Source organism: Mytilus trossulus, chromosome 3, assembly GCF_036588685.1.
Source record: "Mytilus trossulus isolate FHL-02 chromosome 3, PNRI_Mtr1.1.1.hap1, whole genome shotgun sequence".
In the NCBI taxonomy this organism is placed as follows: domain Eukaryota; kingdom Metazoa; phylum Mollusca; class Bivalvia; order Mytilida; family Mytilidae; genus Mytilus; species Mytilus trossulus.
The window spans coordinates 39,599,593-39,615,354 of record NC_086375.1 but is presented as its reverse complement, the minus strand read 5'-3'; the positions used below and the strand labels follow the sequence as shown (position 1 = coordinate 39,615,354).

Sequence of the window (15,762 nt, the reverse complement as noted above, 5' to 3'; positions counted from 1 at the left end):
TAAAGTACTAGTAGTACTTAATTACAATGGTTACAGCGGTTTTTTTTTTTTAAATTCGCCCTTGGTGCATTGAAATGGCTCTAAATGAAACTTATAGATAACAAGACAGACTATTAAAACACTTGTTAAAAAGATAGAAATAACTACAAGGAGAAAGATTTGAAAAAAGAGCAGTCAGATTTTTTTTCAATTGTATTTTTAAACATCCTGTAACCTAATGGACATACGAAGTAATTGACTCATAAGTATTTGTGAGAGACTGAGTTCGTAAGGACCATCATAATTCTGGTTAACTGAACAGAGCTTAAGACACTGAATACTGCATACACCCGACTGACATTTGAATCAATGTGTATTACTACATGTTAAACAAAATAAATATATATTATATAATAGCAAGTGTATTTATATATTTTAGCCTGTAATAGACGACTATAAAATAAGTTAGTAGTATGGATTTACGAAGAATAAACATGTTTTGGGGGTAACAGTTATAAAATGGCCTGTGTAAACAATATTTAATCCATACGTTGCATAGTGTGCCGAATTACAATAAAAATAGGTCCAAGGTTGACTTCACAATTTAAATTCTCATATTCTATACATATGAAAATTATGAATAAACTAACCCATTTTACCTGAAGTGTCCCTTTATTCTACTTTACTCCGGAAGTTAAAAGTAATATGATGTTAAGATGTCAGAAGAGCACTTAATGGAAGTTTGACCTGTATTGTACAAGTATTTCTTTAAACAAGGTATGTGACACGACAAACTATTACTGGACATCATGTTTCACTATTTACTGAACGCCTAACCAAACTATTTCGGACATTTAACTTGTTTTCTGGCTGTTGTGTACTGCATGTGTGTTTTACATTTTAAGTCATTATGGAATTGAGAAAATGAAGGATAATGAACGTAAAACTGCTTTAAAGGTAGGAGTTCGTATGATATGGTCTTTTCAAAATGTATATATGTTTATACTTTATTGCTTTTCCGTGATAGATATGAATCTTTCTTGTTAATAAGTTGTCTAAATTGCTTACAGTTTAACACAAAGAAAAATGAGTCATAATATATAACTTTAAAATTCAAGTGTTTCTTTCAATTCACTTTCAAAGTAATTTTTAATCTTGATTTACGTAGATCTTCCTACAAGATTTAGGTATCCAGTTAATCACGTGCCTGCATGCATGGTTGAGACTTCTGTTGTGTTTCCTTTTGTTTTTAATTAAATTTATTTAACAAGGAGATATACAGTGGAAACTAAATGCATGCAGGTGTACGCTTATTAAAAGTTCTATAATTACTAGTATGATTTAAACAAAAAAAAAAGTTGGCTGTTAGTGATCTTTTTACATGCAATTTGACCATGGAAGTAAAATGAAATGATAATTCCATGATTTGACTTTAACCAAGAAGACAGTACTAACTTTAGACGATTTAGTTTGTCATGTTTTATGATCTCTAAGTTTTGAACTCCCTATACTTTTCAAGTACTTTCCTTCACAATAGTTTAATCGTGAGTCTGTCTGATAAAGGCTGCGCTAAAAACTCGAGTTGGTGGGCACTGCAATAGGTTTCTCATGTTTATAAACTTTGGTTTTCTCAAAGTTTGGGGCGTGGGGCTTATGGTTTATACATCTTTTGGGATCGTGGAGGTCTGTTATCAGCAAATAAAATATGTCTTTGCGAATGTTCATTTTATAATAGCCAGCAAGGAAGCAAACAAATATCAAATTAGTCGAATACATGACTTGTTCTTTTTTAAGTTGTCAATAGTATGGATTGGTAAACTGACCAGTTAAGACCGTTTAAGGGAAAACGCACATCTAATAAGCCCTATCAAAGGAACAAGCAGGTGGGCTGGTATACAAGTTTTTATGTGCGTGATTACAATCCTTGTTTTGTAAATTAATGGTTTTAATACCAAAATTACATGTTTACAACTATAGGTAGTAATCACGCGAACTAATATCATTTTTGTTTTCAATGCTCAACAAAGTTTTCAACAATCCATATCCCAATTGTAAAAAGTAAAAGGAAAGTGAATGTATTAAGTAAAGAAGGTATAATTTGGGGATTACGGCCTATGTGATTTATTGCGTTGAACTTTCCTTGGTGTTCTCTTTCTTGAAGCAAACGGCTATCTGTTAAGACTGTGTGTTCTTTGTTTGGATCGAGATATGGGGTTTCTTCTCCATTGTAAACAACAGTGGTGCGTTGACAAGATTACCCAATGCAGTGATATAAATGACATTACTATTCATGGCTATAATTTGGCAAAATAAATCATAGTTTTTTTATTCGCCGTTTTTATTTGAAAATTATCAAGCACATTTAAAATATACAGGAAATGGTACAAAGAAGTGGGATGATTACGAAATTAAATTTGTAACAGGTGTTTTATGGCCATAAAAATGTAAATCACTATGGTCCAAATAAAGGATTACGGTTTGCAAACGTTGCAAATTGTTTTCAAACACTGGTGATATATTTTAAGTATGTCAATCATTGAAGTAGACAGTTGGCAATAAAATTATTAAGAGTTTGTCGTGTTAAGGTAGATAGGGTGTCTTCCTGCATCTTGGATTTGAAAATACCAGAAAACAAGGTCTAGATCTTTAATAGAATGTGCAAATACTCCATATCGAATGTTGTTCGAGCATGGTTTGTTGGTCGTATAGTTTAAAGTATTTCCAGACGTCCATTTCTTATAAGGAATTTTGGTATTTCATATCAACAGAATGACTGTTCACGACAAGTCGAGAAAGAGCAAAATAAAATACGCTATATGAAAAGAATAAAACACAAACTATTTCCGAATAATATAACAAAATACAAATGTTTGCGAATCTTTTATAATCGATATCAACTATTATATTTACTCTTTAATAAAATGATAAGACCACACAAAGCACAATCACTGAAATACCAAAACAAGCTATCGTGTTTTCAGACGGATTCTGATGAATACTATGCTACTTTGTTAAGGTGATTTGATACCATGAAATAAATTTTTATGACCGACCATAGTCGTAACCTTAGATCTATTGATATCCCATAATAAAAATTCTATTTGAAATAAACAAAACGGACTATTGAATAAACGAACGTTGACAATTTCATACAATGCTTACTTAAATTTCAATTCTGGTTTTGTTGAAACAGGTTTTAATTAGAGTAATATAAATATTTAATAATAAAGTGTAAAATAAACACCGATGAAAAAAATCAAGAATTTCCCACCTGGCAAAAAGGGAAATTGGGTTAGATATTGATAAGAAACAATTATAGAGCAAATATTTTTAATCTTTTCTTCTTTTTACATCGATATTTATCACCAGATTTAGCATTGTATTCCATTTATTCAGTTATATGTTATAGTTATTGTTTGCCGCGCACCTGCTGGTATTAAAGATCGAAACGCAAATAATGTCGTTGTCAAATTTACTATCAATGTAGTAGGGAAAAAATATAGCGTACTATTGAGATATATAACTCTTGAATGGAACAAAGTGATTCGATTCTGTTACAATTACCGAATCGCAGGAAAAATGAGCTGTTTCATAGTTAATATCTACATTCTACACTTTACTTTCAAATTTCAAATTATGCTGATAGATTGGTAATGAGCTATTAAAGCGTATATTTTGTTAATGGATCCATCTTTAAACATTATTTCTCCACTTTAAATACCATTCTTTTTCTTCTTTTTTTTCTTATCTCTTGATTATTAATATTTTGCTTAATTTCAGATCACGTCGAGGAAGCTTATCGGCGTCTGCATCAAACTCCTCAAATGACGGTATGTATAAATTTATAATGGTGTATATTCTCAAGTACTATAATATTATAAACCGTGAAAAATCTAATAAAATGCATATATTTTTTTAAAAGATTCTAGCGAAAATGCAGCTAAACGCGTAAATGTAAGTTTTTCGACGAAACGTAGTCTTTCAATGCAAAAAAATAGATAAAAAAGAAACTGACAAAAATGCAGTAAAATAAAAATAAGAAAAATATTTACTGAATTTACCAACATGAGTTTTATAAATAGGCTTTCAATAATATTTTCTTTAGCCGTCTCTATTTGTTTTATACATTATATGCATGGTCAGTTTACACATTATGAGAAATAAAGATATTCAAGTGGTGTGCTGCTGTTTTTATAGAAAACTATGAAACATATGGCACTTCTGCTTCTTTCACTACTGTTTTTGTGGTGTTCTAATGACTAAAAATATCTGAAAAACATAAAGGAAAATATTTTAATACGAGGAATCGAAAAGGTTAGTAATTTCTATTTTTTGTCTTATCCTTTGTACTGTTAGTAATTGTGACCTTACATTTTAGTATAGATCTTCGAATTATCAATAAAACGAACATTCATTTTGAACCATGACTTTACTGTTGTTTTGTTTCATGAAACCTCGTCTTATTAATTATTTTAAATCTACGGATTGCCAGATGTCTATACTTAATTTTGTGGTAAAACTTAAAGAAAACGATTCTCTTTCTTCAGAGATAATCCGTATACACAAATTGACAAAGGCAAAATACTAATTCCATTGGACAAAGACTTTTATTACAAGACGGCGAGTTCAGTAGTTCTAATGATGACTATCCAATTATCTGCCATAAAGCTATGATCTACGGGTACCGATCTACTCATGTCTTTTGTTGTATTTCTATTTGTCAACAATCAACACCTCTTTCGGTCAGGTTAAAAAGAAAATACAAATCGTCAAAGATAACATCTTAAAGCTAATCTTTTCAATCTTGTTTCAAATAGGCTCTACGACGAAAAATATAATAATGTTTACATAAGAAGATAATTAAAGTTTTATTTTTAAACCAAACAATGGCTCTCTTTGAACTTTTCGGTTTGACTAGTTTCTTATTACTTTCAATTTAAAAAAGAGTAATATGTGAATATGTTCGAAGTCCTTTCTTAACTCGTGAAAGCACACAATGGAATATTTAAAGATAGGTTGAAAACTAAAGATACAATGAAATAGACATGTCATTGACAGTTCTCATCATTGTTCATCATAATATGGTAAATACGCTGGTTTTAAATTTATTTTTTTATTTATTTTTCCGAGAGAGAGAGTATAATATATCATATAGTTTCATATAAAATGAATGTTTGTTGTACTGCACGATATATTATATTTATTGTTTTAAGAGGGCATCACTAGTTTATACTGACAATTGCACATAGCCGTATGTTTGCAACAAGGAAAAAGCGACTTATACACACCGTGTGACACGACACTCAATTTAAGAAGGGAAGAAAGTAAGAATGTTGGGCATTTAAACAATTAAAAACACAGCTTTTCTTATATATTTTACACATCCAAATTCATGTTTTTTAGGCAGCAGCATATCCTCTATTAGCTCAATGCGTTCAGAGACTGAGGCAGAAAGTGTTAGTTTGTCGGGAACCTCAGATACAGATTCAATAATGCTCAGTGATCCGTATCGACTGACAATCCATTGTCTCACAGACTCTCACGAGATTTACCCAATGATGGACATATACCAACCAGTTATTGATTGGATTGACCCAGATCTCCATGTGGTCAAAGTTGCGGAAATGACAGATACAAACGGAAACACTGAAAATCATTTAGATGTTTATACATCACATATACCAAGTATTTCTATAATGGTGTTTTTACACGAAGAAGGAATGTTAGGTTGTGAACGTATTCAAGGTGCAAAACGACATTTTGAAAGGTCACCTTGGAAATTTCATCATTCAGAACAAGTTGCGAGGGGAAGGGTAAACCCCTACCCTTATAATAGTCAGGACTTTTATTACACATCAGACGATCTACCTCTTTGGGCTGTCAGACAAGTGCATTATGGGAAAGAACATATACGGATGGTTGTGTTCACTAGTGAAGATAATTGGAACGATATGGTGCGGTTTTATAAATTGATAATCGGATCAGAACCGGATTTGCATCGAAACGATTTCTGTTTGTTCACAGTTCATACTCACATTCATTATGACATTCAATTTGCATTAAAGAAATTAGGAGGTGAAACTAAACCACGACCTCCATATTGTGTGAAATTACAGTTCCGAGTACCGGAAGTAGGACATATTGTGCCGTTGTTTCCAAATGTGTGTAAACCATTATCAGATACTCGATGGGAAACAATGGACCATGATGGAAATACAATTATATTAGAAGTGACTGGTTGTCCGACACCTGTGCTAGAAAAATCGTTGGACATTAACAGGAAACGTTCTGATAGTTCGGACAATTCCAGGAAATCCTCAAATTCGGACAATTCCAGAAAATCCTCAAATTCAGACAAGTCTGACACGTCAGACAAAACAGTCCACTTATCGGGTTTTTATGTATGACACAGCAGATTAAACCTAAAACATTGCCAGTAATTTCGTCACCTCAAAGAATCAAATTTTGTTTGCACCCCATTTTCATCACTCTATATCATTAAGTATTCCATTTGATCAAAGTGTACCAAAGTCAAGAAAATTAGATACTGCATTTAAATTACCCACTTAACCCAGAATGCACAATACATCACAAAAGATCCTGAAATACCTGAACTTCATTTCCCAATACAATTATTTATGTACACTTTAATTAAATACATTGTTTCTTCAAACAACATCAACCTGAAGAACAGAGTGTTGACACTCCTTACGTATGTTTCATAATGTACATTATCATTTGTTGCCATACAATATGCTCGTTAAAGTACGAACAATTAAGAAGGAATATGAGTAGGAACTGAAGTCTCTAAAATAGTATCTAAGCAGCAAACAAAAGACACGAACGTACGTCAACAAAAACAACTATCTTTTAAATAAGCGAAGCTCTAAAACGCTTAGAGTTAACATAAAAATTTCTCAAAGACTATCACATAATTGGCTTCAACACCAAATTCTCAGGACAAACACATTGTTTCCAGGCGATAGATGAATAAAAAGAATGAGAGTCAAATTTTAGATGGGACAAAAAAGCTTCCTTCCGTGGCCCAACAGACATAGTATCTTTCTCATGTTTCAAGACACATTATACTTATATAATTCAGAAGAAACGGCCTAGTTAAGCGAAGTTTTGGAATACTTCTTATTTATTTCATTTCGATACTAGTGGTAGTGTCCACATTGCGAATGTATCTATACCTTCTCCATTTCTTACTTAGCATGTATTTGTTCATATATATACACGTACATTCCATCTTATTTAATGACATTTTAGTATTATTGTATATTGTATACATTACTACAAAAAAATAAAATGATATAGTATGAATGGTTTTGGAATAAAACTTTAAAGTAAAAAAGATAGAATAACTCTAGGTTTCTGACCTATTCTGAAGACGGCAATAATGGTATATATGTTGCACTCCTGCACGAAAACCATCAAACATATATCTCTGTCATGTCTGTATTATTTTCTTATAGACCTCATCCGAGTTGGATGAAGCAATTTACTTACACTTATATGTTTGCATTTAATCAAATTTACTGCCAAGTAATAGCTACGTTAAGAAATTCTGATTTGGAAAAAAGTATGTTTGTTGTATACTGAAGAAATGGTAAAGCATATTTTTGAAATTTGTTATCAGTACTTTACATGACGATTATAGTTGTTAAACTGAATAATTATGTCTGTATCTGAAATGGTCGGCCCATTACAATATGTGTAAAGCTATCGAAATGTAACAGACCGGCAAATTCAGAGTTTTCAATATGCTATCAACTCTGTGTAATGATGGTTTTTGTATTAAAACAATGCAGTATGTCAATTCATATAAAAAAATTCTGATGTGTTTAAAAAGATGCAAAAGCTACAGAAATTAACAGTCTTTCAATTGTTGATATAAATTATATCTAAAGTCTTATTCATCATGGAAACATGAACACATTCATTCATTTTCTGTTAAAATACGGATTTATCAAACTTTTACTCCTGAAAGGCAGCAATCTAATAAAATTTGTTTGTAGACTGTATGTAACTTTCTTTTAAAGCAAACATGACTAATTTCTTCCAAATTGGGATAATGGAATAAAAATGCATTTACTAGTGCTACTGAACTATTTTGTAAGAATATGAAGCGTTGTTACAACATTGTATTTATTATAAAATGACAATTGTATTTATTATAAAGAATAAAATATATTTATAAACAATGTGTAGTGTTTTTTTTAATATTTAAATATAAACCAAGTATACAACATAAGAGATATGATATAATTAACTTTACCTATTTAATGGAAATTCAAAGTCATATGTCGAAAAACAAACTAACAACGACATGGCAAAACAAAAGTTGACTAAGTGACTGACAGATGTATACAAAACAAACCAAACACAGAAAAAAACAAAGGTTGAGCAAAAACGAGAACAAGATTTCAAATACAGAAAATTATGACTTACCTGTTCTCCGGAGTGGTAAGCAGATCTGCTCCACATGAAGCACCCGTCAATTAGAAAACCATCTGCCAAAGACGAAAGGATAATGATGTATATATACTTTAGGTGATGTTTGGCTTACAGGTTGCACTTTGTAAATACAGCTGTTTCTCAAACAACTACTCTTTTGGGGAGATCAAGAATATTCATAGAAAAAATATTTACAGAAATGCAACCTACAACAATGAGCAACACTCATATATATGATAACCAATGTCAGATTTGTTTAAAATAATTATTCATAATTAAGTGCAGTATAATTGCATGATAGGAGCTGTTGTTTTTAACTGAGACATGCAACACCGATGCGAGAAAATCTTGACTAACGTCACAACGTTTCAAAGAAAGACAAGCGCACTTGTTGAATGCGTTTATATACGAACTATCAGAATTTTTATATATTTTTAACACACACTTTTTTATTTTAAGATCCCCGGAAATTATGACATTCAAACCACACAGAAAACCAATCCAATCATTACAATCTAAAGTTTTGTTTCTCTTTTGAAATGTTCAATTTTATAACTAAATTAAACCCAAAATGGCATGACAGTTGCTTTCAATATATACCTTGTGAAAGGCAAAACCACCTGAAAAACGAAATCTTAAACCGAGGAGTAGATATTTGATATTTCAAGTCAATTTAATTCCTTATAAAATGCAATGATAATTTGAATGGCGTTAAATAAACCACCTTATTTTAAAACAAAAGACGAAGATTGTATATACCTTATTTCATTATTTTCAGCAAGAACCATTCAATTCTTTATTGATTAAGTTTTAAAAACCGTTAGTGTAAACAAAGAAAGCAAGATGGGCAGATAAAAATCAAAATAATCAAAAATTCCCAATCATTGAAGTCTGGGTATATTTCTAAAGATACGGCGAAACCAAATCCGACACACTTTATCAAAATTCCCTTTTTGACAAGTATACAATATGAAATATATGTGAAATAGGCCTAATTGTAATTATGTAGACTAAGGATTCAAGTATTATAAAATATTAACCGCAAAAATATATTGAATTCATTGTTCATAATAAATAAGACTGATCATTCATGGGAGTATATCGCTAGTTGTCGTAATCTAGACATGATGACCTATATATATATTGTTAATTTCTGTGTCATTTTGGTCTCTTGTGGAGAGTTGTCTCATTGGCAATCATGCCACATCTTTTTTATATGAAAAACTTATATCAATTGCAAATATTCCATAAACAACAAACTAGCAACCCTTTTATTCAAATAACAAGAAATTATGAATAATTAATGTTACACTTCTATTACCAGATTAACATCTTCATGTGTTTTCATGTTTATTTCTCTTTCATGGAGCCTCATCAGCTTTCTAAGATTTCCCTGTCGTGACAACATGAAAAGTATAATAACGTTCATGTTTTCGTTTTTACAGATGCCGTTGGCTGGCAATATTTAATAAAATATTGCAAAACTGCATACATTGTAACTGTATTCCCGTTGAACTCTCATACCTGTTCAGAAATCATCTGAAGAATATATACTCTGTTGGCTAAAATATGCAGTGATGGGATACATGTATATCAAAAAGCTATATGAATGTTCTCTTTCCATATTTAGAAAATAACATTTAAGATAAAATTGAGAATAGAAGTGGCAATGTGTCAAAAAGACAACAATTACATTTAATTTTACACTGAAAACAGACTTTTGAGAAGCAAATAAAAAGAGACTCAATGTTAAAGACAGCACTGTTAAAGATCAGACATAAATATTTCGAAAACTATATAACATTAAAATAACCTGAATTTATTTTAAATTAACTATCGTAAATATTATCTATGTCGTAAATTGTACAGTGTAATCTAAAATATGCACTTAAGTCAATAGCCAATTTTACGATAAAAGGCTTGAACATTTGTGTATCAAGTATGCCCATAACTATTGTGGTTCTTTAGAGAGCGGCACTTATAGGGGTTGCTATGCATGTTTACCGGAAGGAAAAGGATACACTGATTTGATAAGTTTAAGACCGTTTGGCAATACAGTCTTTGAAAATCTATACTTTTACCATTTGTATAAATCATATGTATTTTAAAATCCAAAAGCTTTAAGTTTTCCTACCTATATTGACAACTTCACGCTCTATAGAAGCAACGCGAAGACAGGGGTATGCTAGTTCATTCGTTTGATATGGGTTTGAGCTTTTGATTTAACTATTTGATAAAAGCCTTCCGTTTAGAAATTTTCCTTGTAGTTCGGTATTTTTTGTATTCTACTTTTTCTGCTAAAGGTAACATACCGATATGTCAAAGCCTGTCCCCATACTGTCGTTTCACTAACTTAATGAATAATAAGTATTTTCTTTTCTTTACTTTCTAGCAGATATTTTTAATTGTCACAATTCCTGTCAGTCCTTTTTACGAGGTGTTGACTTTTTTCTTGACTTTGCTACCTGTAACCAAGGATTTGTAGAGTGTCACTATACAAATGTCTGCTGTAACATGGCAGTTAATTTGTGCAAACAGAACATGATATACGCTACTTATCGCGCGCCTATACCAGTGTCTGTTAGTTTATATTTAACTGAATTGTGTTGGTATTTTTTTTGTGTATAGTCTATTCTTGAAATAAACATTTGACTGGATACAAGTCAATAATCTGTGATAAAACTAACCGTCCTTGGATCGATAAAATTTTAATGTAATATGTGTTTTTGCCTTTAAATACCCTTTCCCGTATTATGTTTGAAGTTTTCTTTGTTCAGCGTTTTAAAAACATTATATAATAAGCCATTTACACACCCGATATATTTACACATTTGAATTCTAAACCACAGCATGATAAACAACTATAGTAACTCCAAAGCGTAAAGGTAAATGGCAACATCCTAGTTGCACATGGTTAATTTAGTCTTATATTAATGGGTTTATTGATAAGTTATTCGACGGTCGGAAGATGCAATGTTCTCTGTTCAAGCAACAATCAGGGATGAATTGGGAAGAAGTGTGGTGGGGGTAGTGGGGGAGGGGCGAATTGCAGAGTTACATAGGGGTATGAATTGAAGTATCATTTTAGGCGTTTGGTTCCAAATGGCGTGCTCAGCAATGAATGATGTAACATTACCCAGTCAAGTGCAGTCGGTATGGGATCTTTTAACCCTATGCTTTGAGTTATGGAAAAGTCCGATTCCCTCGTGTCACGTCACGTCAAAATTCTTGCTACAACCAATACATATTAGATCTAAGATCGTTTATATTTTCTCGTCTCTAATACGCATTAATGATTGGTTCATTCCTTAGACATGTACTTATTCTATATTATGAAGGTTTATTTAGGATACAAGAATTTTTTTTTGCATTTGAAAGAAACAGAAAATGAATTAATAATGCTTTATGTTGTTATCCATTCGTTTGATGTGTTTGAGCTTTTGAATTTGCCATATGATTACTGACTTTCTGGAAAGCATTTCTAAAGGCTAACTTAATAAGGAACACCGAAACCCAAACGTTTAAAATCCAAGAAAGTATAAATGCTTGGAGACGTGAGGAGCTAAATGACAAAAATGACCTTAACTGATGCCAAGGTCATCTTAAATCAACTTTGTCTTAGGGAGTTGGAATTTTACTTTCTTTGTCATTCCTTGATGTATCAACAGATAATTGAAAATGTAATTTGAAAATCATGCCAGTATCGAGGAAACTGAGCTGATGTATGATCTATTTGCAAATTATATGAATGGTTCATTTTGGTATTTTCTATTTATAAAAAAACTATTCGGAATTTGATTTTTTTTATATTAGTTCAAAATACAAAAATAAGAAAGCAATGAATGAGGTGGTTAAATTGATATATGCCTTTTTGTGATTAAGATTATAACACAATGTTGACTGTATACTCTTTTGTTGACACTTTTACCCATTATGTCTGTTTGTTTTGTTCACGCATCGTTGTCAATATAATGGAATGTGATGCGACTGTCATACAAGTGAGAGGTTTAGTGAGCTATAACATCAGGTTCAATCCATCGTTTTCTACTTTAGATAATGCATGTCCAAATCAGGATTAAGACAGTTGTTATATATCCATGCATTCGTTAGATGTGTTTGAGTTTTACATTTTGCCATTTGATTAAGGACTTTCCGTTTTGAATTTTTTTCGAAGTTCAGTATGTTTGTGATTTTACTTTTTTCAAGAAATACAAATGTATTGAATGACATTCAATATCCTTTTTTTTTTGTGTAGCAAAATTTTAGCCCCGCCTTCATATCCAATATATATATAAAATTTTCCTGTTGATACAGTTTTTGTATCGTTGAAGGGTTTTTGACAGGCTGTTGCTGCTTTCGAAGATATGAAGATATGAAGAACATTAAAATAACTCATAAAAGTTTCAGCTTATAAAAATTCAAATTTCAGAAAAAATGTATTTTTTGTATTATTTTGAATAACTTGGTCTAAGAAATCCTTAACTTATACATTTCGAACTCCATATTCTCTGATTACGTCAAAGGTGCTTTTAAATTGACACGTTATACTATCACTGACTATCCTAAGATCTAATTTTACGGTAAATTTCAATCTTTAATTGATGAATTTGTCTTCTTGGCCTCCTTTTGTACATTTTTCCAACTTGTTAAATAATATCGCTATCTTGTCTCAGATAAAATTACAAAATTGCACCAAACATATATTTATCTTGATTTTTTTCGGGGAATTTTAAAGTTTCGTAAGTGTCCGTTTAGTCATTGGCCCAATTAAAAACATATCTAACATATTTTAGTTAATTATATAATAGTCCAAATTTTAGTTCTTTAACCGCGTTTAAAAAAGAGGATTATGTTTTCTACTACCTCATTAGCGTACATTTCTTAATCGTACTATTCCTAAGTAAAGTAAATACACCAATTCACGTAAATCTTGGCAAAATGTAATATTTATACGTGAATTTTGATTAAAACGTTTAAATCAATACCATTTCTAATTTATGCACAGTTATTAATTATTATCAACATGTTCTACATGGATCATATACTGAACGCCTTTAGAAACGCAACACTCATTTTGTTGATTTTTTTTACCAAATCTTTTTTGATTCTCTTACAACTACTTTTCATGCTTATCATGCTACTTTCTACTTACAAAAAATCAAAATCTGACTTACCTGTGGTTAGTAAACATACCGATTTTTTGAAGTCGCACGAATTTCTTAAAGCGAAATTTTTGTCCCATAAAAGATTGTATCAGTTTTTTTGCTTTGTGAAACAGTTCTTTCAATCCTTTGCCTTACTCACTTTTATTTTAAATGTTGCATCTCCATTTTGCCAATTCTGAGAAATAAAAAAAACAAAGAACTGAATTAGCCCTTTAGAATACTGCAAACATGAAAACATAAATGTGCTGCAACCATACCGTATGACTTCAGAAACTCGTTCTACGGTCCTTCCGACAACGATACAAGTATACAAGATTTGTTGCTGGCCATCAATGAAAAGATCAACGTATAGTGACAATAAAACATCAACAGAATTTGATTATGCAAGGTCATTTGCCAATCATGTTTACGGCCGCAACGTCAACTGCTTACCAAATTGCCGAGTGCCATTGAATACAGATTCATGCCATAAATGTTTCCCATGAACTGCATTGCCAAGAATTGATTGAAGGAAAACCTGTAAAGCCCTCAAGTTCAAACCGCATAATTGCCAAAACCAATTAATGGGTTGAACAAATGCAAAATCAGAAGGTGTAAAACAGAACCCCAAAAATGTCAGGTAGAATTCGTTGACTTTTCTGACAATCATTTTGGCGTTAGTAACAGACAGTCATCGACGTTGACACATTCATTCAAAAATAACACAAAAAAATCTAGTGTTGCGTTTCTAAAGTCGTTCAGTATATATAATATGAACAAAATCTGTTTTTTTTTCTTGAAAACTATTTGTTTAAAAGCATTTGTTAGTCTTGTATTATTTTGATTTTAGTTTCTTGTGTACAATTTGGAAATTAGTATGGCGTTCATTATCACTGAACTAGTATATATTTGTTTAGGAGTCCGCTGAAGGACGCCTCCGGGTGCAGGAATTTCTCGCTACATTGAAGACCTGTTGGAAACCTTCTGTTGTTGTTTTATCTATGATCGGGTACTTGTCTTCTTGACACATTCCCCATTTCCATCCTCAATTTTATAATAGTCAAATAGAAACGGTTACAGCAAAATGATGACCAATTCAGATCTTCAAAAATGACAATAATTCGAAACCATTAGACAACTTCTTTTTCTACTATTTGTTTTAGTTTTTGACTATTTTTTTGTAGAGATGCTCGATTTGGATTTTTACGCGTCTCTTTTTTCTTTTCTAAAACAGACGCATTTCATATCGAACTTTTACTTTATGCTACACATACTACAAGGTTGCTTGGTGTGACAAATTCTTATATGAAAAATGAAAATACTTTATTTTATGCAACATTTTCCCAAAACATATATTTATTTTTGCATTATTGAAACATTCTTCATCAACACCTACAATTCTGCAGCAGTTAGTCTTTTTAGTTAACGAAATTTTGTTAACAACATTTTGTTCAAAATAGATTGCATTAAAATATCATTGGATGAAAATTATGCAAGGAATGAAATTGTCATCTTCATACAATTTACGGACAATCTTTGGAAATGTTATATTGATACTTCCATGGACAAACTAAAAATCTTTTAGAATTATCAATTAATTAATTAATGCAATACAAAATCAAAATCAATTCAACGGTGTCTTTATACTCCAAACCAAAGAACTATTTCAGTTAAAAGCAGACTTGAATATATTTAAAAATTTCAAAATAAATTGGTATAATTCTGCTGAATGCCGATATGCAAGATCACCTGAAGAAGTGGTATTTTTTTAGTAACAAAAACTACTTTATAATACGCTCACCAAACTTATTAGGTTTAATTTATATGACAGACGCATGTTTCGTCTCTCAGTTGCGCTCGTATCAATTAGAATGTCAGTTCAAAAAAGAATATAAATAGCATTAATAATTACCCCAAAATACGACTTGGGCTATTATAAATTACACATTGCAGCATCGTTACCTTATAATATTATCTGCAGATTGGTTATTATTTTCCATTTTTCCTGGTATAAATATTCTTTTCGTCCGTTTAATAAAAAAAGTCGTTAACTCCTACACTTAAAGTAAATGAACTTTTTCTCCTGAAAATAAAAAGATCAATTTGTATAAAATCAATGGAATGAAATGTCAAAAGGATGCAACGTATTTTTAAAATTCACCATTATATTATATTTGCA

At 31.1% G+C, this 15,762-nt stretch overlaps 1 protein-coding gene across 6 annotated transcripts in view; it reads left to right on the top strand.

Moving 5' to 3' along the window:
* LOC134711453 (protein FAM124A-like) overlaps positions 1 to 7,087 on the top strand; it is a 31,865-nt gene extending 24,778 nt beyond the window's left edge. For 3 of the 6 annotated variants that reach the window (XM_063572049.1, XM_063572053.1, XM_063572051.1), the window contains exons 2-3: positions 3,760 to 3,809; positions 5,383 to 7,087. In XM_063572049.1, coding sequence (XP_063428119.1) covers positions 3,760 to 3,809; positions 5,383 to 6,386 — 1,054 coding nt within the window. In that variant the 3' untranslated portion in view covers positions 6,387 to 7,087. Of the gene's footprint in view, positions 1 to 656; positions 937 to 3,759; positions 3,810 to 4,933; positions 5,064 to 5,382 lie in introns of those variants that run through there. The other 3 variants (XM_063572052.1, XM_063572050.1, XM_063572054.1) reach the window with 3 other exon arrangements.
* Positions 7,088 to 15,762: the final 8,675 nt, after the last annotated feature.